At 40.2% G+C, this 22,080-nt stretch overlaps 1 protein-coding gene across 12 annotated transcripts in view; it reads right to left on the bottom strand.

Moving 5' to 3' along the window:
• Nucleotides 1-22,080, bottom strand: part of SLC20A2 (solute carrier family 20 member 2) — a 109,795-nt gene that overhangs the window by 48,648 nt on the left and 39,067 nt on the right. For 4 of the 12 annotated variants that reach the window (XM_061591000.1, XM_061590999.1, XM_061591001.1 and 1 more), the window contains one exon: nt 4,228-4,777. In XM_061591000.1, the coding sequence (XP_061446984.1) occupies nt 4,228-4,510 (283 nt within the window). In that variant the 5' untranslated portion in view covers nt 4,511-4,777. Of the gene's footprint in view, nt 1-4,227; nt 4,778-10,162; nt 10,240-17,925; nt 18,155-18,935; nt 19,020-19,103; nt 19,199-22,080 lie in introns of those variants that run through there. The other 8 variants (XM_061590994.1, XM_061590996.1, XM_061590997.1 and 5 more) reach the window with 6 other exon arrangements.

Raw genomic sequence — 22,080 nt, 5'->3', positions numbered from 1 at the left:
AGGGGGATAGAGGTGAATGGGCAAGAGATCCAGCAAAACAGACCCAGCAAAACAGACTCAGGGCTTGAGTCACTCACCTAGCAGTGCCCTTGTCTCCACAGCAAATCTGAAATAAATGTGGTGAGGTTCAAACTAGGCAGAAAATGTGGAAATAAAAATTTAGTACTCTGTTATGAGCGCATGATTTGTCCCCAGCTAAAAAGGAGGCTAAGGGTCAAGACACAGAAATCTTTAACTGTTAAGAGCACATTTCCAACTGCAACCTACTCCTACATAGTACTGTCCAACCTCAAGCAGTATATGTTAAATAAAAGCACAGAAAAAAAGAGCTTTCTAACACTAGCTCAGCCATGCCTTTCTTTCACATAGTGCACATACTGCTTGCACTGGACTCCTTAATGGAGATGGGCAGTCACCTTCATGAGCCCCTGCCAATGTCGTATTGCTATACAAGTGTACCTTAAATTTTCACTAACAGAGCAGGGGGCAGTTCCCCATTTAAACAGAATTTTTGGATTTGTCTGCATAAGAGATGGAAAATCACCTTGCTGTTTTCCACATGCCAAAAGATAGGTACCAACAGATGCTGGCTAATAAACCAAGCCATTATTCGTGAAACCCTGCTTGGGGACCTCGCAAAAGACAGTTACAAGAATTTTTTTTTAAAAAAATGAAAATAATGGGAATTGCAACCTCCTCTGCTAGCCTGTCACCCTCCAGATGTTGTTGGACTTTATCTCCCATCAACCCCAGGCAGCATGACCAATGGTAAGAGATGATGAGAGTTGTACTCCAGTAACATCTGGGGGGTCCCAGGTTAGCCACCCTTATAGAGACTCAAATCAGAGAGGAGGGGAGAACAGTTGGGAAAAAGAACAAAGACAACATTCAGCTTCCCTGTTGGGAGAGCTGGAGTGATCTATTTGGCAAAAAAGACTGAATCTGATGCGGGAGGTTTAAGAGCTTCCTCATTTAAAATTAAAATTTTAATTTTTAATATTATTGCTGCATAATTCTTTGGATACACACCTAGAAAAGCAAATAGACTTGTTCAAATAAAATAAAATAAAATAAAGAGAAGGAACTGTGGAACACACAATTATACAGGATGAATGCAATGCTCCCTGGTTCTAGTGATTTAGTAAAGATACTGGGATGATGGGCAAACATTTGGCATTTAAAATAAAAAAATAAAAAACCTCACAAGTGCTTGTCAATTAGCTCTGTGTCACTCCTTGACCAGACCACTGGGATCAAGTTTACCTCTTACTGAGTAATTGGATATAATCTTGCCTCCACGTTTTTTTCCTTGTTTCCATATGCAAGAAAGCTAGAGACTTAGTTGAAAAAAACCCCGAAAACTGAGGAGACATCTAATGGAAGGCACAGGGACAGCCTTGAGACAGACAGGCCCACAAGGCTCTCCAGTGGCTATTGCCCTGAGTATATAAAGAATCAATAGTGAAAACAATTGGTTCTGCACCATTTCAGTCACCAGGTTTATTTATAACCCTTATGGAAATAGTAGAGAAACAATACATATCTGTTGGCAATCGCCTCTTCTAGTTCCTCTGTGCCACATGTGCTCTGTATCACCAGAATTGCAAAATATGTATTCCTATGCAACTAGCTATATACGATCTCATATGCCAGCAGCTTAACTTGAACATTACAGGGTCAGAAAGTAGGAAAGAGTGCAAGTGGTTCTCTCCCAAAACCCAAGCATGGGGCGGGGGTGAAGGGAGAAGAGGAGAGGAGACACTTTACCTGGCTCTGGACTGAGCTGCAAGCCTATTACCATGAGGAAAACTGAGGCTAACTTAAGGGTGCTTAGGCAATCATCTTTCCCTGGATCTATGTGGAGCTTCCATAATCTTGTGAGATTTAATGGAGCCAATCAGAAGCAGTGTTAGAACAAAGCAAGCAACATTAATGGTTATGTGTCAGTACAAGCTCTCCTCTATAAACAGGAAGAGAGAATGCACTTGTGCAGAAAAATCTAGGATTTACTGACAAGTTGAGACACAGAAAGAAGAGTTTCATCCTGTGTGACAGCAACTCTCAAGAACTACATCCCAGAGTTTATTTTGGCATTTTCTATGCACAGCAAGAAGGAGCCAACAGAATGTGGCATCCAAATGGCAGGAGAAGAAAAGGACAAAACATCCCAATAACTGCTGGCACGGAGATCCCACGGATAGCGGAAGCCAATCCTGCTGATAGGATTTACAAACCTCAGAACATTTGCGAATCAATGAGCTAGTTCAGATTATCATTACCTCAGCTTATGAAGTTGAAATATGCACTAGCCTTTTGTATTCACACACAGCCCTTTCACTAGAGCTGCAAATAAATCAGGAAGCTTTTATTCAAAATAGTTCCTCATTTCATGGCTCCCAGCCTTGGAACAATATAGGATATTAAACCAGCTTCAAACACTGGTTTAGTATCTTGGCTTGTTCCAAAACTGGTACTCAAAGTTTTTCATTTCAGACAAAACAGGAAACTTTGGATAATAAAGGGTTCCTGGTTTAATTACATTTTAGGTAAAGGGGCTGTGTATGCTGGCAAAAGGCTCGTGCACATGTCAGCTTAATAAGCCGACATATGATCGACCAAAGTTAAGTCTCTGGAGTGTATAAAAGAACTGATACTAGCTCCCAGGGACAGAGAGCACGATCTTAAGGACATTTTATCAAGTGTGTACAATTAAAATACGCCATACTGTCATGTCCAGCTATAAATGCAAATCAGACAGCTAGAAGCTTAAAGAAGAGGAAAGGAAGCTGCAGGACACCAATCAATCTTCCAATTTTTTCAGAGCACGCAAGATTTTTTGTGGAAGTGGGGCTGTTACCATTTTTTTGCTGAGCTCAGAGAAGTGAAGGTTGGACACTCCAACTCCTTCTATTCTTCACACCCTCTGTAGATTTTGTTGGAATATCAGACATCTCCAACCTCTCAAGGCTCTAGTACAGTGAGACCACAAGCTATGGAGATTTATTTGCTCCTGATACAAAGTGTAAGTTACCAATGCATTTCAATGATGGTACGGGTCAGGAAGGAAGGAAGGAAGGAAAAGGAAGGAAGGAAGGAAAAGGAAGGAAGGAAGGAAAAGGAAGGAAGGAAGGAAGGAGAAGGAAGGAAGGAAGGAAGGAAGGAAAAGGAAGGAAGGAAGGAAGGAAAAGGAAGGAAGGAAGGAAGGAAAAGGAAGGAAGGAAGGAAGGAAGGAAAAGGAAGGAAGGAAGGAAGGAAAAGGAAGGAAGGAAGGAAGGAAGGAAAAGGAAGGAAGGAAGGAAAAGGAAGGAAGGAAGGAAGGAAGGAAAAGGAAGGAAGGAAGGAAAAGGAAGGAAGGAAGGAAGGAAGGAAGGAAGGAAGGAAAAGGAAGGAAGGAAGGAAAAGGAAGGAAGGAAGGAAAAGGAAGGAAGGAAGGAAGGAAGGAAGGAAGGAAGGAAGGAAGGAAGGAAGGAAGGAAGGAAGGAAGGAAGGAAGGAAGGAAGGAAGGAAGCCAGGTCACACAAATTAAGATCCTCCTTTAAAAAAAAACTGCAGTCATGTAGTTTTCTCTATTCTTGTACACTATCTTAAAATTCTTGGCAACACAACCATTTATTTTAATAGGGATTTTAGGGGGATATGCAGTACACTGCATATAGTGCATTTTTACTCAAGTAATAAAATAACCAGATGCTAAGAACAGAAGCAGATATTAGGATCCCTAAACCTTTAACCCTGGCTGATCAGGAAGAGGCAAAGAGACTGAGAGATCCCTCTCACCATGGTTAAGTGTTATGACTGCACTAATTTTAACTATACCTAATATTAAGCAGGTTCTGTTAATTAGCTTCAACCCGATTTCAAATTCTGTTTCAGGAGAACCTGATTAGAAGAATCTTCAGCCAATGGTACACAAAAAGGGGGGGGAAGCAGAAGGAATCTGCACGGGGGAGAGGGGGAGCACCTGATCCCAGGGCCTGATCCCAGCTTCTTAACCATGGTTGAGAGTTCAGCAGTGTTAACCTCTACAGGGTAGATTCTACACAAACCATGACAGCCAGTAACAATTATAAAACAAACGCAAATTTGAGCACACAGAAATATTAATGTCTGAACCTCAAGCTGCTGTGTCACTCCTTTGACAGAAGGCATTGGTCACATTTAAAAGGATTGGAAAGTCATACAAGTGTCTGAAGAAAAAGACAGCCAAATAACAACAAAGTTACTTACCAACCATTGCACTGACTTCTCCTGCCATCAGTAGATCCACAGTACTGTTGTATAGGTTCACATCAATGATACCTTTCCGAATAGTTTCACCTACTTTTGCTCCTAGTAACACCGATCCAGTGGTTTCAAAAATTGAAGCAAGAATGCAGGCCTGGCGCAAAGTAACTACACCAGAGCCCACAGCAGTACCAAAAGAATTGGCAACATCATTTGCTCCAACTGAGAATGCCAAGATAAAAGCAATGATAAAACCAACAATGACCATCCACAGGTATTCCGCCATTTTCCCCCGAGTGCTCTTGTAGACAGGTTTCGCCTTTGCAAGTATTTAATCAGACAAAAGCTGTAGAGTGCCGAGACAGATTTGTAAAGCGGATTTCTTGCACACAATGTTCTCTCTGGAAAGTGCTGTGTAGTGTTGGAGCGTGAAGAAACTGCTAACTGGTGACTTTCAGGCTACTGTCAATACTGTTTGTTTGGCTGGATTCAGTCACCAGTGAAACCCATTCCATATTTTGCTTCAGTAGTGCTAAAGCTGTGATGACCTCCCCTGCAATAGAGAGGGTTTTTTTTAAGATAAACACAACAAAATCACAAGTGGTTTAAATTATAAGACATATAAGAATGACATGCCACACTCACAACAATTAATACAGACAAGATTATCAAAGCCAATTTAAAAGCAACAGGCTGTTTTACACGGTCCTCAAAATACTTTTTTTTAAAAAAGATAAGATTTTTTTTAAAAAATCCTAAAACTGCTGGGTTTGCCAGAAATCCTCCTGCCTGTTGGTTACTGGGATGTTTTCAAGAAATGCTGCAAGAACATTTAAAAAGCAATCCTTGCACTGATCCACTAAGGAACTCATTGTTTTTTGTTGTTGTAGTTAGTAAGGATGTCTGCTCACAATCAATTAAATCACAACTGAACATGTTGTTTAAATGATATTGGGCTGGATCTAGAGAAAAGCCCACAGAAGGGCTGGCGGAAGCTGACTTTCCCACCCCCTCCCAGCAGTCCCTGAAAAGCCTCTCTTGAGAGTCACAGGACTACTGAATGGGATAGGTTATGCCGTGGGAGGTTTGGGGGGGATTCACCAAATTGTACAGAGGTACTTTCCATAGTACTAAAGGCTACACTGAGAACAAGTTGCCCGCATTTGATTTTGACGACAAGGACCTAAAGAGCAGCAACTTGCATAACACATTAGAATGAACCCAGGAACAGAAACAATGGAGGATAAAAGTAAGTTGCATACTGATCCCACCAACCATCATAAAGAAAATGACACAGGGCAGCATGAAGTCTACAAATGAATCATCTTTAGAGCTTTACTATATCCTCGCAGCACAAAGGAACTTAAAAAAAAGTTTTTAGAAGCTTCTGTTATCCGTTAATCATTCTGTGAGGTAATGCATTAATAATCCCATTTTACAGATGGGGAATTGAAGGATGTGCATTGGGGAAAAATAATGTCCTCATTCAGGAAGGAAAAAAAAAACAAAGCTAAGGAACACTTTGAAAAGTATGCCAATTTTAATAGAGGTGTAACCAGTGGTTTATTCCATAAATGTGTACTTAACTCTGTTTAACTTGTTATATTGTTGGTTCCCGTTTGTATAGTGCAAAGAAAAACATTATATAAATTACAAAAAAACCCACAATCATTTAAAAAACCCTCTGTATAAAGCAAAGTATATGGTGCTTTCAAGGCAGATCCCAATTGCAAGGAAAAGAATGTACCTACCGAAGTGGAGGAAAAGAATAAACAGGCACAGTGGGTTGATTTTAATTCACCAAGCAAAAATACAAATGTAAACAAGTGATTTAAATTTTAATTTCCCTTTTTGTAATATGTGTATTTCCTGAGCAAAAGTGCATACTAACCGATTACTATGTGACTATGTAGCCTTTACATAGGACCATAATCTAAAAACTCACACCATGCAGCCTAATTATGCACCACACTATTATGTCTGCTTATAATCATATGAAATTAATGCAGTTCTGCTTGGCTCTATGATCACCTAGAAGACAACCATAATCCTATATAGTGTTAAGTGAGGACTGTGGACCAAGTGCTTGGATGTTTCAGACATAAGGAAGGTTTTTATTGGCCAAAATTGTATTTCTCCTTGAGATGGAAAATAGATGTCCGCTGTTTGGATGACAGTTTCAAATATGCATAATTTGCTATAGTAAAATACTCTGTAGGTAAAATTGAGACTTTGTGGGTGAGTGGTTCCCAGGTCCGGAAGTTACATAGTTTACCAGCTCTGGGCAGGATTGCACTCCCTCTGAAGGAACAGGTATGTAGTTTAGGAGTGCTCCTAAATCCAACTTTGCCACTAGTGGCCCAGGTGACCTCCATGGCAAGAAGTACCTATTATCAACTTAGGTTGGTCTGTCAACTATATCTATTCCTGGACAAAAATAACTTGGATCACTGTGATTCATGCGTTGATAACGTCACAATTGGATTACTGAAATGTGCTCTATTTGAGGCTTCCCTTCAGATTGGTCCAGAAGCTGCAGCTAATGCAGAAGGCTGTGGCCAGGTTACTGAGTTGAGTACCTGGACACACACATATTACACCTGTACTAAGGGAATGACACTGGCTGCTGATTAGCTTCCAGGCCATGTTCAAGGTCTTGTTACTAACATATAAAACCCTGAACAACTCAGGACCATGTTACCTGAAGGGCCCCTATATCAACCTATAATTTCTTAAACTTAAATCATCTGGGGAAATCTTACTCATGGCACCACACCTTACAGAACATCATGGGGCGGTGACCGGAAAACAGGCATTTTCTACTATTGCTTCTGCCCTCTGGAATGACCTTCCCTCTGCTCTGAAACATCATCTATCAGATACTTCAGATATCTTGTAAAGATTTGTCTTTTTACTCAGGCTTCCCCTAACTCATAAGATTGAACCCTGTTATTACAAGGTTTCTGTTTTATCATCGATATTTTTGTACACTGCTTAGTAATTTTAAATATTAAGCAGTTTAGAAATGTTTTCAAATAAAATAAATATATGGTTCTCTCACTCACACAGTGAATGACAGAGGCATGTTTGACAGAGACATAAATGAAGAATTAAGTATAGAAACAAAACATATTTTTCTACTATGTTGAGATTTCAAGTTACTTTTAAAAACTGACACTTGATATCATTAAAAATAAAAAAAATGTATTAAAATTATCCACCCTGGTAATAAGAATAAAGCTTCCATCTAGGTTCTGTCCTTGTTCGGTAGAAATGGTGCCGACTTGTCCAGTGACAAAGGAGGACTGAAACAGAATTCCAGCAGCGAGTCATGGAAAAGCAAAAAAAGCTGATGACAGATGCTTCTGTCCTGAAAGGGCCTGGCAAACTGACCCTGCAGTACAGTGTACAAGAGGAAGGACAGGATGTTGCTCTGCCACAGAAGCAGCCAACTGAATCCACTGGCAAAGATTAGTCAAGAACAAAATTAACTACAGTACAGTAATATCTTAATCAGGGTACTTGTTGGTGAAGAAATATACACCTGCTTCAGCGATATAATGCCACTACAATCTATCACAATCCACTGCTGGCCATTGTGGTTAATAATAATGCCAGTGTACACAAGAGGCTACAGAAGGAGCTGGTGTGCCTTCAATGCTACAAGGCTAGCATGAGCTACTGTCCTGGGAAAGTTGGCTGACACGCCAAGCCTGCCACGTGCCAGACACTTTCTTTTGCATCCTTCTCTCCCAAGAATCAAAACATTGTCTAAAACAGCATACAAAATTTACCACTTAAGAGAAGCTGCCAATCAATGTACACAACTGAAGATAAGCTGTCTGTCCAATCTGATCTGAGCTGCCAAAAGGCACAAATGTATCAGTAGCCAAAATATACTTCCAAATATAGGAGAACCAATTGTTCTGGATGAGGTGGACTCAGCAAGCTGATGTTTATAACCAGCTCATGATTACACATCATCGTGGCAAAGAGTGGGAAAAAGTGGTATAATCCACACACCACTTCTGTACTTCTTGGTGGTTAGATGCTTCACATGGAACGCAATGCCTTAGAGAAGAGGTACTAAAATTCTCGGCAGGTTTTGCTTTTTTTGGCGAATGTTTGCCCTTTAAGTCTGCCATTTTCCCTGTGCTGCTCCTCAGTTTTCAGTATCTTTTTCTGAGCTGATTTTGCCAAACTGTATATTAACACCTAAGTACCTTGGCAGAGGGGCCCCTCTTGGTAGCTCCTCCACCCTCAGAAGTATGGGGAATGGCAACCCAGGAGAGGTGTCTCTGTGGCAACCCCTAAACTGTGGAACCCCATAGTGGAGTGTCTGGCTTCTCTGTTGTACAGCTTCCCCCACATGCAGGAAACACATCTCTTTATCCTGGTCTTTGACAGTTCAAGTATTATTGTGGGACCAGCCTGTTTTAATCTATACTGTGCCACTTTTGTTTGGAATTGTTCTACTTGTTTTAGTTGTATGATTATATTGTTGCAACACACCCTAGGACCTTATGGTGAAGGGTGGGAAAGAAATCTTGTAAATAGATGAGTAAAATATTCAACGCAGAAACCTTGCCAAATCTTTGTGTCCATTTAATTTCAGAGAAAAGGCTTCCCTGCCTTAATCTCTCACAGTCCCAGTTAGCCCCCTTTTTTTGCCAACGGCAAAGTAGGAGTGTATTTAGGGCTTCAGCTGTAATTGCAGTAATTTGGTGTTCTTATAAAGAAAAAATGAAACACAAGTCTGCAATCCCAGAGGGAAGAAACATAAATATATTGAAAACAAAGATTAGTACTACAGGGTAAACAAATGAAAAAACAATAAATACTGATGCTGACATATCCTTCTTCAATTCAGTCCAGAAAGTCACAGAGGTTCATATATATTTCATGTCAGTGTACCTTACCATACTTCTTTTTTTTGGCTATCTGGCTGCCACAACAGCTGGTATAGCACAGTGGGGAGGAGAGCCTGGGTGGGAGTCCAGAGTCTGTGAGTTCAAATCCCCATTTGTGTCTCCTGGATGCCAAGGGCCAACTAAAGATTACCCCCCCCCAGTGAGTGGCTCAGGGGTGACGTGCCCTGCCACCTGTGCAGCCGTGGGCAAGCTGCATAGTCCCAAGGAGCCCAGTTGCTCCCCAGCTGGCAGTTGTGGAGAAGGAAAGGGCTGGCTTGTGCAGCTGTGGCAAGCTGAGCAGGCCGTAGCCAGCTGTGGAGGACTAGTCTCAGAGAGAGGCAATGGGAAACCCCCTCTGAATACCCCTTACCATGAAAACCCTATTCATAGGGTAGCCATAAGTCGGGATCGACTTGAAGGCAGTCTATTTCATTTTCATCTGTCTGCCATACATGGCATTTGGAGCAGCTCACAAAATTTAAAATAAAAGCTTAAACAGCAGTTAAATCAATACTAAATACCTATGATAGTAGTCAGAAGACAGCATACAGCTCAAGCTGTAAAACCAATCAAGCAATAGTAAAAGCAGCAATAAAAGCCATTCAACAATGTAGACAAATACTAGCCATGATAAACTTGGACAAACATGAAGGGCTTTGCCTGGCACCACAAGATAGATGTTCAATCTGTCGGGTATGCTTTAACTTGAATTCCTGCATTGAGCAAGGGGTTGGACTTGATGGCCATATAGGCCCCTTCCAACTCTACTATTCTGTTTCTATTTTCCACATTCAGGTTGAAAGAACATAAAGGGCCTTTTTTTTGGTAGCTACCTGCCTAACTTGCAATGCATAGGGTACTAAGAATGCCTCCAATTAATATTTCACCAAACAGGAAGCTTCTTATGAGAAAAAGCGATTCTAAAGATAAACGGGTTGCGATCAGGGTATAGGTCAAACATTGAACTGTGCCTGAAAACAAGCTAAAACATCAGTAGAATTATTTAAACACAAGGGAAATATACTCACTACAATAGGTAGAGGTTAACAACCTGGCCACCATATTCTGGAGCACTTCAATTTCTCAGAGGCCTACATATGATGCCCTGCAGTAATCAAACAGATATTACATTACTAAGTCATAAAAACTATGACAAGATTACTGCTTTCCAGTTGTCCACACTCTTTTCTGAGCCCAGTGATCTCAAAAATTTTTTTAGCATGCTTCAACACCTGATGATTTCCTAAAAGCAACCAACCTGAAGAAAGACTGAGATGTGGGCAGAGGAAGCAACAAGTTCCAGGCACCCTCTGTGCCCACCCTTTCCTCCTTACCTGGCTTGGAGGGACTCTTTCCTTCCCTCCTCCCTGCATTCTTCTGAGGAGTTACTCCTGTTTCTTGGAGTTTCAACAAAGCTCCAGCATTTGCAAGCTATGTATGGTTTTAATGTGGGTTAGGATTTGAGTGATTGAGGTGAGCAAATAGTATTTATTCTAGCATATTTGTTTTTCTACACATTGCATCCAAGCTTCTAGCAAAAAAAGAGAGAAATACAAATAACAAAGGATGCAAAAATTATGTCCAAAGTTTAAGATACCTCTAACCAACAAGACAGTGGGACAGAGCTTTGCAGAAATATGCAAAGAAGTTTATACAATACCTTTTCAGATAGCAGGGAATAGGATTATGTCGGCAATATGGCACGTGAACAAGCTAGGATTACATGTACACCTCCTTTTGCTCATGCAATATGGATAGTTGCTGTGCTACCTTACATCAGCAATGCTGAAGCACCTCTACAAGGCAGTTACGTCATGTTTAGGCAGGAAGCTCCAACAACGCAGATGCATGGTACAGCAAATGTGGGCAAATAAGAGAACATTATGTGGGGAGGGCAAAGTAGCTGTGAACTTGCCCACAATTCCAGGAAATGAACCACCATTGCCCAAGTACAGTGCTGCATACTGAACAATAGATGACCAAGACACACCACTATACCCATCGCATATCCCTTGGACCAACACTATTATCCCATACCAGGCTGATTGGACAATACAACCATGACTAGCCCGGAAATCAGTCATGAACCAACAACAATAATGTTTTTGCATTTATACCCTGTGAAAGTGAACTAAGAGAGTTCCAGAGCAGATTATAAAAATAAACCATACAGTTACCATACCCCACCCCTAATTTGAGAAAACAAAATAAAAGCAGCAAATATAAAATATCTCCTATTTCTATTCAAACAGAATTCTACCTCAATGCTCCAAAACCCTTAATGCAGCCTTTCCCAACCGGTGTGCCTCCAGATGTTGTTGGACCACAACTCCCATCAGCCTCAGCCATTGGCAATGCTGGCTGAGGCTGATGGGAGTCATGGTCCAACAACATCTGGAGGCACACTGGTTGGGAAAGGCTGCCTTAATGGAATAAGAACTTTTGATTCATTTTTATTCATTTATTTATTTTATTTTATTCATACCCTGCCCTTTCTTCCAGCAGGAGCCCAGATTCATTTCTGGAGAGAGGGAAAAGATGACCTTGTAAGCCTCCTTGATGAGGTAGTTCTAAAGAAATGACACCCTCAGTGGAAATGCCCTTTCTCTATGCCCCTGTCAGTCTAGCCTCCAACAAAGAAGGGGAGGGGCCACTGGAGCACATGATTTGCAAGCAGAATTTCTAGTTCCATTTCCATGGGCATTCACGCCCAGTTACAGCACCTTAGTCACCCTCCATGACCACTTTTGGTGGGAGAGAGACAGGGGAGCATGACCCTGTTGATTTTCTTTGATTTTTCAGCAGCTTTCAATACCATCGACCATGGTACCCTTCTGGAGCAACTGTCTGACTTAGGAGCAGATGGCAATGCTTGACAGTAGTTCTGTTCCTACTTGGGAGGCCAGGACGAGAAAGCGATACGGAGGTGTTTTTGCTTGGTCTTGTGGAGCCTCCACTATGAGGGTCCACCAGATTCAGTCTTATCCCCCATGCTATTTCAGTTACGTGAAACTGCTGAGTGAGATGCATTGCACTTTGCTTTTGCTTTTGCGGTGTTGCATTGTGTATTTTATTATATTTGTATATCGCTCTGAGATGCCCACATACAGCAGCAAATAAACTTAATAACATTGATTATGATGAAATTTCCTTGTGAAAATTCTTGGTATCTTAGGTAGCAGGGTTGAAACAGACCTCTACCTTTTATTCTGGAGAGCCACTGTCACATCATTTGACAGTACTGAGCTTGCTGGACCAAGAACCTGACAATGCAAGACAACTTCATATGTTCACAAGGAATTCTAAGCAGGTGCTGGTCTGTAAACAACAGTGTATGGGACATTGTTATATAAGCTGCAACAGAGGAACAAAGTTTATACACAACATTTCTGGTGTTTTTAAGTGCACAAGATGGCAAGAGTAGCAATTTAAACTCATGTCTCCTTGTTCTGAATACAGCACTCAACTACCAGGCTACCACATAAGTTCAGAAGTGTCCTGCTTTACCTTCACATGTATACTCTCCACAAACACTGCCTCTTTGCTCTCTTTCCCTCCTTTGTGCACATGTGCTAGGCATTGTGCATGGGTGACATGCCCAGTAGTGAAGGTACACAGTTTGTGATAGAAGCTATATGGACAGTCATAGTTGATGCATTTTTTTTTTGAACACTGATGTGGTGATGTATGCCTGCTGAGTAGGGACAGGATAGATTGGTGTGAGTAGCAACAGTCATAGGACTCAGACGCTGCAGTCTTTTTCATGTTTTTCACATGTGATACAACTGCTCTAGCTGAATGGGGACATAGTTATCCAGGATGGTAGAATATTTGCTAAACAGCTGATCTTTACTTACTAAAATATGTTTGGGAGGCAACACTTCATTCCAGTGGAATGTTGGGACAGAAACAAGCAGTTAGTATGCATAATGTATGCTTGGGTATGAATGATGTATTTATAATTGTGTTATTTATTTCATTTATATCCCTCCTTCCTCCAACAACTCTGTGAGGTAAGGATGGATGGATAGATAGCTTTATTGCTGAGTGTGGATTTGAATTCTGGTCTCCTAGGTCCTAATCCTAACATTCTTTAACCACTTCATGGTAGCTCTATAAATAAAAAACTACATAGAAAGTGATGTAATCTAGAGTTCTTAGCATGTCTGCAGAACATAGGTAGGAGTCAACTCAAACGACAGTGTTTAGGCAAGAACCTTTGTTAAGAAGGGTTATGTGACTTGATAAATTGCAACACTGCTGTGTACCCAAGGTCTGACTGAGACTAAAGATATGAGTAATACTAAGTAACAGTAAAAGGTAGCTCCAATTAATACAAAAAGTAAACATACTTGAGAGCATCTCAATAAAATTTGTATCAAAAATCAGTTTTTACTCAGGTGTCAAAAAAGTCATAGTAAAAACATCCATTTACCTTGCATAGCTTACATTCTATGAGATCTGCGTTTAATAATCCTAAAGATGATATATTTACAGTTTAGAGAATTCCTGCTAAGACATAGAATTGCTTATAACAAATTGTAGATAACCAATCAATTAAGAACTTCCCAGACTGTGGTTATACCATTTTGCTTGCATAATTTTAGAATATGTGTGGGTCAAATTAGAAGTATCATAGGGCCAAGTTCAAGGTTCTGGTTTTGGTGTGCAAAGCCCTAAGCAGTTTGGGACCAAGATACATGAAAGATCATCTTACCCCTTATATATCCTGTCGCTGCGCTCTGCAGGTGAGGGCCTCCTGCAGATACCATCTTATCAGGAGGTCCGTTCTGCACAACACAGGAAGCGGACCTTTGTGGCATCTTCCCTTTGGAATTCCCTCCACTAAGACAGGCAACACTTCTGTTATCTTTTCAAGCCTACTGAAGACCTTCCTCTTTCAACAAGCCTTTTAAGCAAGGACCTTATCCCAGGCTGCATCTGTGCTGTAATTTCTTTTTAAGATGGCAGTTAATGACTGCCAGAGCTTCACATACAAAACTTCAGGAAAGATCTCCAGGAATCAAAACAAAGGAAAATCAGGACAGAGGAAATTATTCCACACTGAATAATATAATGAAACAAGGGTAGGCTTTGCAGCTTATTTGCATGCATTTGGCCAAGTTTAAGTAGTGTTTGCATTACCATGATAGATACCAGCACTCAGGTAAGTACACATATTTTTCAGTTCTAAGAAGGTTTCCAAAGTTTGAGTTTATGGTCAGCCACTCAAGTCATGACACTTTGAGATCAAAGCATTGTAAATTCTACTTAAAAGCCTCTGGATCTTTTTAACATAAAAACACTACCTTGTAAAGAACTGTTCCGTGTCTATTTCTCAGCTGTGGAATTCTCTGTCTGACCATCACCAGGCTTCCTTCAACACTCCACAGTCTATCCCCTGCCCCACACTTCTGCCTCTTACTCCTTCATCAACCTTCAGCCCATTTATTCAGCAGCTCTCTCAGATGCAGTCCTGTGTCTCTTATACCTGCTCCTCATAATCTGCAATTTTCAGTCATCCCAATTTATCCCTGTCCACCCCCTCCCTTGGTTCATTTGTGCTTTTCCACCAACAAAGTATCCACACCTCTAAGCTCCAGTCCTGGTTCTTGCCTCTGTTACACGTTTGTGTTCATGGTCTCATGCAGCTAAATTCCCGTGAGGAAGAATCAATCAGTTGACCAGTTTTGTCCATTACAAAATTCATCCTCTCCTCCTAGCTGCTTGTCATCTGTTCTCATCTATGCCTCCTACGTGTTCCCTTGATTCTATCTCTTCCCAACTTCTCGTCCTATGCCCATTATTCCTCCCCAACCAGAAATGCCACGTTTCTCTCCACACAGACACATTCCTTCCATACTACATTCAAACACACTAGCATTTCCCACACTCTCCAGACACCCCTTGACCCATCCTGTCTTTATAGCTACTGCCCAATTTCTCACCTTCTCTTTATCTTCAGACTTCTGGACTGTGTCACTTACACCTACTGTCAACTCTCTCTGCCACAGCTTCTCTTGACCCCATACAATCTGGCTCCTGCCCTCAGTATTTTAGTGCAACTCTCTCCCCAATGATATCACTGGTACTGCCTATACTCACTGTCAGACTCCTTGAGCTCTCTGCAACCTATGGAACAATTTACGATTCTTCCCACATGACTCCCTTCACGCCCTACGTTTCCAAGACTGTCCCCTGTATCATGATTAATTGAACAGTTGGAGCTGGTTCGTCTCCTGAACGGTTTCATAATTTCATTCTGCTTTAGTACTAAAATGCAGGGCTGTGGAGTCGGAGTCGTGGAGTCGGAAGCAATTTTGGGTGGAGTCGGAGTCAGTAGAACTGTACTGACTCCGACTTCAAAATAAAATTAATATTTAATATTAATATTAATTTATTAATATTAACACATTAATATACATTTGCCATTTATGAAGGAGTCAGAATCGGAGTCGGACAGTAGAAAAACAGAGGAGTCGGAGTCGAAGGTTTGACATACCGACTCCACAGCCCTGCTAAAATGACCAAATTATCATCCCATTTTTGATTAAAATTAATCTGAAAACAATTTAGAATAATTGCTTAGTGTGTACCTACCTTCTAATGAAACCTACATTTCTGGATATGTATTAAGGTTAAATTAAACTACAATGTGCTTCTACTAGAAAATGATGATTAAATAGAATCTTCCTCACTAGTGATTAAAACTGTGATTTAAATCATTAAAATTGAGTCCTTCATGGAAGTGATTTAAATCAAATCAGCCCTGATTATGACAACTAAATATCATTTTTCCAGTCCAAAATGATTTTCTTTACTTATCCAGCTCTACCACCCTCAGCCATGAGAAAGTCTCCAAGCTCCCTTAGATGACTCTAGTTTCTCCTTTGTTGCCCCTTTTGACTGGCACTGCCTTCTTGAACTTCTAAATGATGTTTTCTGTCTTCTTTCAAATCCCTTCTACGTGCCCACCCATCAAGTCTTCAGCACAACCCTAGTAGTCCTCAACACTTACTGAAACTAAGCCTAGTTATGTGCAGCTGAACTGAGCATGTTTGCTTGCCATTTACCCTCCCCTTCCATCTTCATCCCTCCCAATATTGCCTATCACTTCAAATTTTTGGCTGAAAGTTTTTCAGAAAAGGGATCTGTCTTGTTACCTGGAAATGCACCCAGATGATAATAATGTAGCATTTATTACTTTTGTTATTATTCCAGGTGAATCTTCATAAAAGATGGATGTGACAATACAGTACAATAAATGACCCAAATGTGTTGACCCTAAATACCAATTTCACGTTACGGACATCTCATTATGCACTGCACAAAAATCAATTTAAAGACAGTGTGAATTCAAAATGGTTTCCAGAAGGATTATTGTACACACACTCATGCAAAGGCACAAGTAGTATTATCTATGGAATGGAAATGGACTGCCTTCAAGTCGATCCCAACTTATGGCAACCCTATGAATATTGTTTTCATGGTAAGCAGTATTCAGAGGGGGGTTACCATTGCCCTCCTCTGAGGCTGAGAGGCAATGACTGGCCCAAGGTCACCCAATGAGCTTCATGGCTGTGTGGGGATTTGAACCCTAGTCTCCCAGGTCATAGTCCAACCCTCTAACCACAACACCACACTGGCTCTCATAGTATTATCTATAGGACTCCAAATATTCTTGTCCACTCAGTAACAGGGATCTGCAATAGTATATGCAGCATAAAACTTAGTTTGGTTTTATGGAAATCCTTTACAAATGTTTCAACCAAAGAGCTAGGCAGGTCAATGGAAAGAGTACTCCTGTGCAAGTGTATTTATTAACAGGCAGTCTCCCTCACCCAACACCCCAGCAAACAATATCAAAAGGGGAGGTGGGTTTCCATCAATTTGCAATGACTTGCCCTGTTTTTAGTAGTTTTATATTACACCACAAATTCATATTTATGTCTGCTTGCTGTTTGTGTTATTTAAATGAGAAGACGTAACTATTTAATATTTTGTAAGGTGCTCTGTTCTAAGCTCTACTCAAATAAGTAATAATCTCCAAAATCAGAAAATGTTAAGCAGGTGCCAAGCCTGAATGGTTTTACAAACAGAAGCCAAGTAGAGTAGTCCTTTTATTATGCAGTGAAAAGCAATGGAAGGATATCCAGAAACCCAGGAAAGGTAAAGCTGTTATCCAACCAAAAAGCAGACTTGTAGTAGATGCTTGTAAAACACTTACCCTTCTGACCACCCAAATAGTATATCCAAGGAAAAGACTATCTCAGAAAAAATAAAGGCGAGGGGTCAAGCAGGACAGAGCCAAGTTCAAAGTCCAAAGGAACTACAATTTATTGTCAGCCAACAGCTGAATACTGTACTCAAAAGGAAATAAGCAACTATGAAGGGAACTTTTAATGAGTTATCCTTAAATTTCTTCTGTGACAGAATCCAGAGTAAACCCTGCTGAGTTATGGAGCTTGTTCACATGCAGCAGATTAATTACTGCCAGTATTTTGCCAGCATTCAAAAAGGATTCAGCTGGTTCTCAATCTCTGCAATGTAGGTCAGAGGGCACTTGCCCTGAAAGAACTCTAAACTTTACCCTGAGGAAAACTAAGTAGTATCAGACCACCTGGGTATTTATTATGGACAAATTATATAAAGACATGCAGAGGCAACCCACTGTATAATTAATATGTAGAAACTCACAGAAAAACATTTTTGTTGCTTAGCAGCAAAGAGGAAAATATTACCCAAGATTTGCACATATCCCCCCTCCAACCCAAAGGATCGGATTACTCACCTCAAACACAGTGCTTCCTTTCAAATCAAACTCAGCCACAAAGACAAACCTTGCTTCTAACTGACTAACAGCTCCAAGAGTACTTAGGTTTGGTTTAGAACAGCAACAGCTTGTATGCAACCCTTCTTTGTTTTAATGTTTGTATACATATATTACTTACATAATTTTTTAAGTAAGTATTCTAAAATTATCTCACCATCAAATCTGGCTTGTAATGTCAGGCACAAACCAGTTACTTAAAATGTTTTTTTTCTCCTCCCAGAGGTCAAAGTCACAAAAGTATTTAAAATTTAACAGACCCTGTCATGACAGGCAGGATAATTAAAATAGTTCCAGGCAAATTACATCCCTACATGGTTTGAAAATTACATGCACAAACCTTGTAATAAGACCACGAATGATGAAAGATTTACACTCCAGGCAGGAAATAATGCCTAATAAATATCAGTTATCTAAAAGGGTTACTTCACCTATCAGTTCCTACTTTGCCTACACATCCTTATATAGCTTGTTTAATTTCAAGCCATCTTGCTGGACAAACACTGGTATTTCAGACACTCATACTGGTGTCTATTACTTTCAGCTACAAAATCACCCAGAAGAATGTTTTCATTTATTAGTTTCTACCGCCCAGGTTTTTCCCATCTTCCCTTGAATAGACCCCATTTCATTTACTATACATACTCCTACCTATTGCTTCAGTTTGGCATACATAAGATTACACACGTTTGTATCCTGCTAGAGTAAACTTTACTCTGTACTAAGAAGCCAGTGATGCTTGAGTTTAAAGTAGTTTGCAACAGAGGATCACATTTGCTTCCTTGCAGCCACATTTTCTTTCTTGCGAATAGAGGATTTAAAATACTTTTGCTGGAGAGAGATTCTACCCCATCATGTAATAAAAAAACTGCCAGAGCCAAGCCTGTCATTCTTTTCTACTTCCACAAGAGAGGTACATATTTTACAATGCCAGAAAAGTTTATCAAGAGAGAAAAACAGTTTAAACTCACTCAATGCTTTCAAGCTGTTTCAAAAAGAAGCCAAGCTAATTCTTCAAGCAACTCTGCCTTGCTAGTCACAAATACATTCCTTATGTCTAAAATAGATAGCCTATCATATTCAGCAGTCACATCTCAGTAGCAGAGATCTTAAGCAAAGTGAACTGTTCTACAACTTACAGAACCACCTCCAGATAAAACTCCCGACAGAACTGCAAAACAAGACAACACTCATAAGCATCAAACATCTTTTTATACTCAAGGTGAAAACATGCCTCCTCTTAACAAGACACTCTGCTGAGGGTGGCTACTAACGTACTGCACAGCGTCATGATTACAGGAGTTAAAACCAATCCAAATGAAGCTAATTTAAAAAGAGTTCCTGTTTCCTTCCCCACCCCACCCCACCCACACAAAGGATAGAAAAGGGAAATCCTTCTCATACAGGCTACCAATCTTTAGCAAGTCATACACCAGAACTACAATATGCAGAAAAATAAGCTGAGTAGTGCTTGAACTGGAAAAGGCTAAGAATATGTACATTTCTTCATTATGTCCAGACATGCATGTTACAAACATTTACATTATTATTTTACAATCAGAATTCTTCTAATATAAGGAGAAAGTTTACATGTCCATTCTAAACACAGATGATAAAAATCATGCCTTTGTCTCTAAAATTCTTCCTATGCCACACCGGTGGCATACACTGGTATGATGCAGTGGTCAGATGGTTGGACTTAGGACATGGCTTCAAATGCCCACTCAGCCGTGAAGCTTACTGGGTGACTGTGGGCCAGTCACTGTCTCTCAGACTAACCAAGCTCACAGTGTTGTGATGAGGATAAAAGAACCATGCAATGCACTTGATCTCGTTAGAGGAAAGGTGGGGTATAACTGTAATAATTAAATAAAAATTTACATGAGCTTAAAAGCTGTCTCAGTTGTTTCAAACACAAAGTGAAATTCTATTACGCAAACAGTTTACCCATTTTTTAATTTTCAAGTAAGTTATTTTTCAAATCTGGGTATTTTAGCCAATATGCTATTAAAATGAATATAACAGCTAACAACAAAATTTTCAAACTCTATGTCACAGAGGAATACTTTCTTATAGGCCTAACGCACATTATCCCATTTTACATTCTGGTTAATCATTTGACTCATGTACTTTCATAAGCAGCACCCAGCAATTTCAAGACAGAGTGGCTGTTAGGTGAATTTGGTATCATAATCAGGCACATATTTACAGAGAGGTAGACATGTTAGTCTCTTGCAGGAAAAAAAAGGTTGTGGCACCTTAAATACTAAGGCTGCAATCCAATACATGCTTACCTGGGAATAAGTCCCATTGAACTCAAAGAAGCTTACTTCTGAGTACACATGTACTGGATTGCAGCTAACAAATTAACATGGCGTTAAACTTTCATAGACTACAATCTATTTGATATATTTAGCGTATTACAAATGAACGGCATATTTTAACAAAAAATATATATCCATGCCTCAACATGTCTTTACCAGTACTACTTTCTATGTACAAAATTAGGGTAACAAATCCAAAATACACACACTGCAGCAAGTCGGAGCACATTTGCGGCAGGAAGGGAAGCAACAAAGAGATCAAAGAGGAAAGATACCTTTCTGTATGTGAAAAGTGTTATTCTCTCTTAAATGAATGTAATGGCCACGCTATGAATAGGGTTTTCATGAGGCTGAGAGGTAGTGATTGGCCCAAGGTCACCCAGTGAGCTTCATGGTTAAGTGGGGATTCGAACCCTGGTCTCCCAGGTCATAGTCCAACATCTTAACCACTACACCACACTGGCTCTTCTCTCTTAGGATGTTTGATATCTCTCACTAGAATATTGCTTGTGAAAACAAACTAAAATTTGAGTTTTAGATGATGTGTAAGCATGAGAACTTCTACAGAATTACTGCTCATTTCTACACCCAATATGCAGTTTTCAGGGAGGGATCTTCAGTCTTTGCAGACCTGGGACCCACCACCTACAACATAGGCTCTATATCTGAATTATCATGCATGTGGCTCTCTGTCAACATTTTTTTCCCCGTGCCCCAGTGCTGTCTGTAATCATCGTATCTTCTGCAGATTCTCTATCAAACAGAGAATCAGGATGCAAACTGCATAGTATTTGCGGTGCCTCAGCAACTTCTGCACCACCACATGGAAATTCTGGAACATATAACTGGAGTGGCCCACCATTGCATTCCATGCTGGAAGCAACATGCATTTTAAGCTACGGTATGTGCCCCAGTATCATCTGTTGATGCTGCCGGGGGATATTGAAGCACACCTTTATGATTGAACTCTAAGATAAACACTCTCTTTAAAAAGAAAGGAAGCAAGCAGCAGAGCTGCTGGCAAACCATACTGTACCTCAGCTGGTATTATAACCCTAGCACTTGAAGGCCAAGGCTTGCATGATATTTTTGATGCTGGTGTAGTTTAATATAGAGATTCTTCTACAGATCTTGGGCTCGAGCCCGCCAAAGGTCAAAAAGAATTGTTCAGCCTTCCACTATGGACATTAAATCCCCAATGAAGTCATCCCCCCACATTTAAGGAGTGAGAAAGCTCTATCCAGACTCTAAATTCCCACAAGCTTCAACTCGTTCATCTGATCATTAAATCCAGTGAGTGAACCAACAATCACAAGAGACTCTATTACTAGAAAAGAACATTTGTTTGATTTAAAACAATGTATTTAATTCTAACCAATCAAGACAAACTCCAGCCACATGAATCCACTTAGTCCTTTAATAGCAGTATTGTGGAAAGACTGTACAAAAGTTCCCACAGACAACAGATATCAAGGGTTAGTTTTATCCCTAAAATTACTATGTGTACAACAAAATAAAAACATTTATATCAAAGAGCAAGCAGAGAATGAAAGTATTTCAGAAGTTTATAATTATCACAGGCCCCAAGACATGGGAAAGTATATATAGTCACAGGAACGCACATTCTGGTAATACAGCATAAAACAGGTTTGTCACTGCAGGCAATGCCAAAAAAGTAGAAATCAAAACCCGATACCAACTTCCACCAGATACATCAACCAAAGTTTACTAAAAAAGATATACTGATCTCAAAACATTCCTAAAATCAGCTTCTGTTACACAATACACTTTC

Source organism: Rhineura floridana, chromosome 11 (genome assembly GCF_030035675.1).
Source record: "Rhineura floridana isolate rRhiFlo1 chromosome 11, rRhiFlo1.hap2, whole genome shotgun sequence".
Classification (NCBI taxonomy): Eukaryota; Metazoa; Chordata; class Lepidosauria; order Squamata; family Rhineuridae; genus Rhineura; species Rhineura floridana.
The sequence above is the reverse complement of the archived record's forward strand: the minus strand, read 5'-3'. Positions and strand labels throughout refer to the sequence as shown.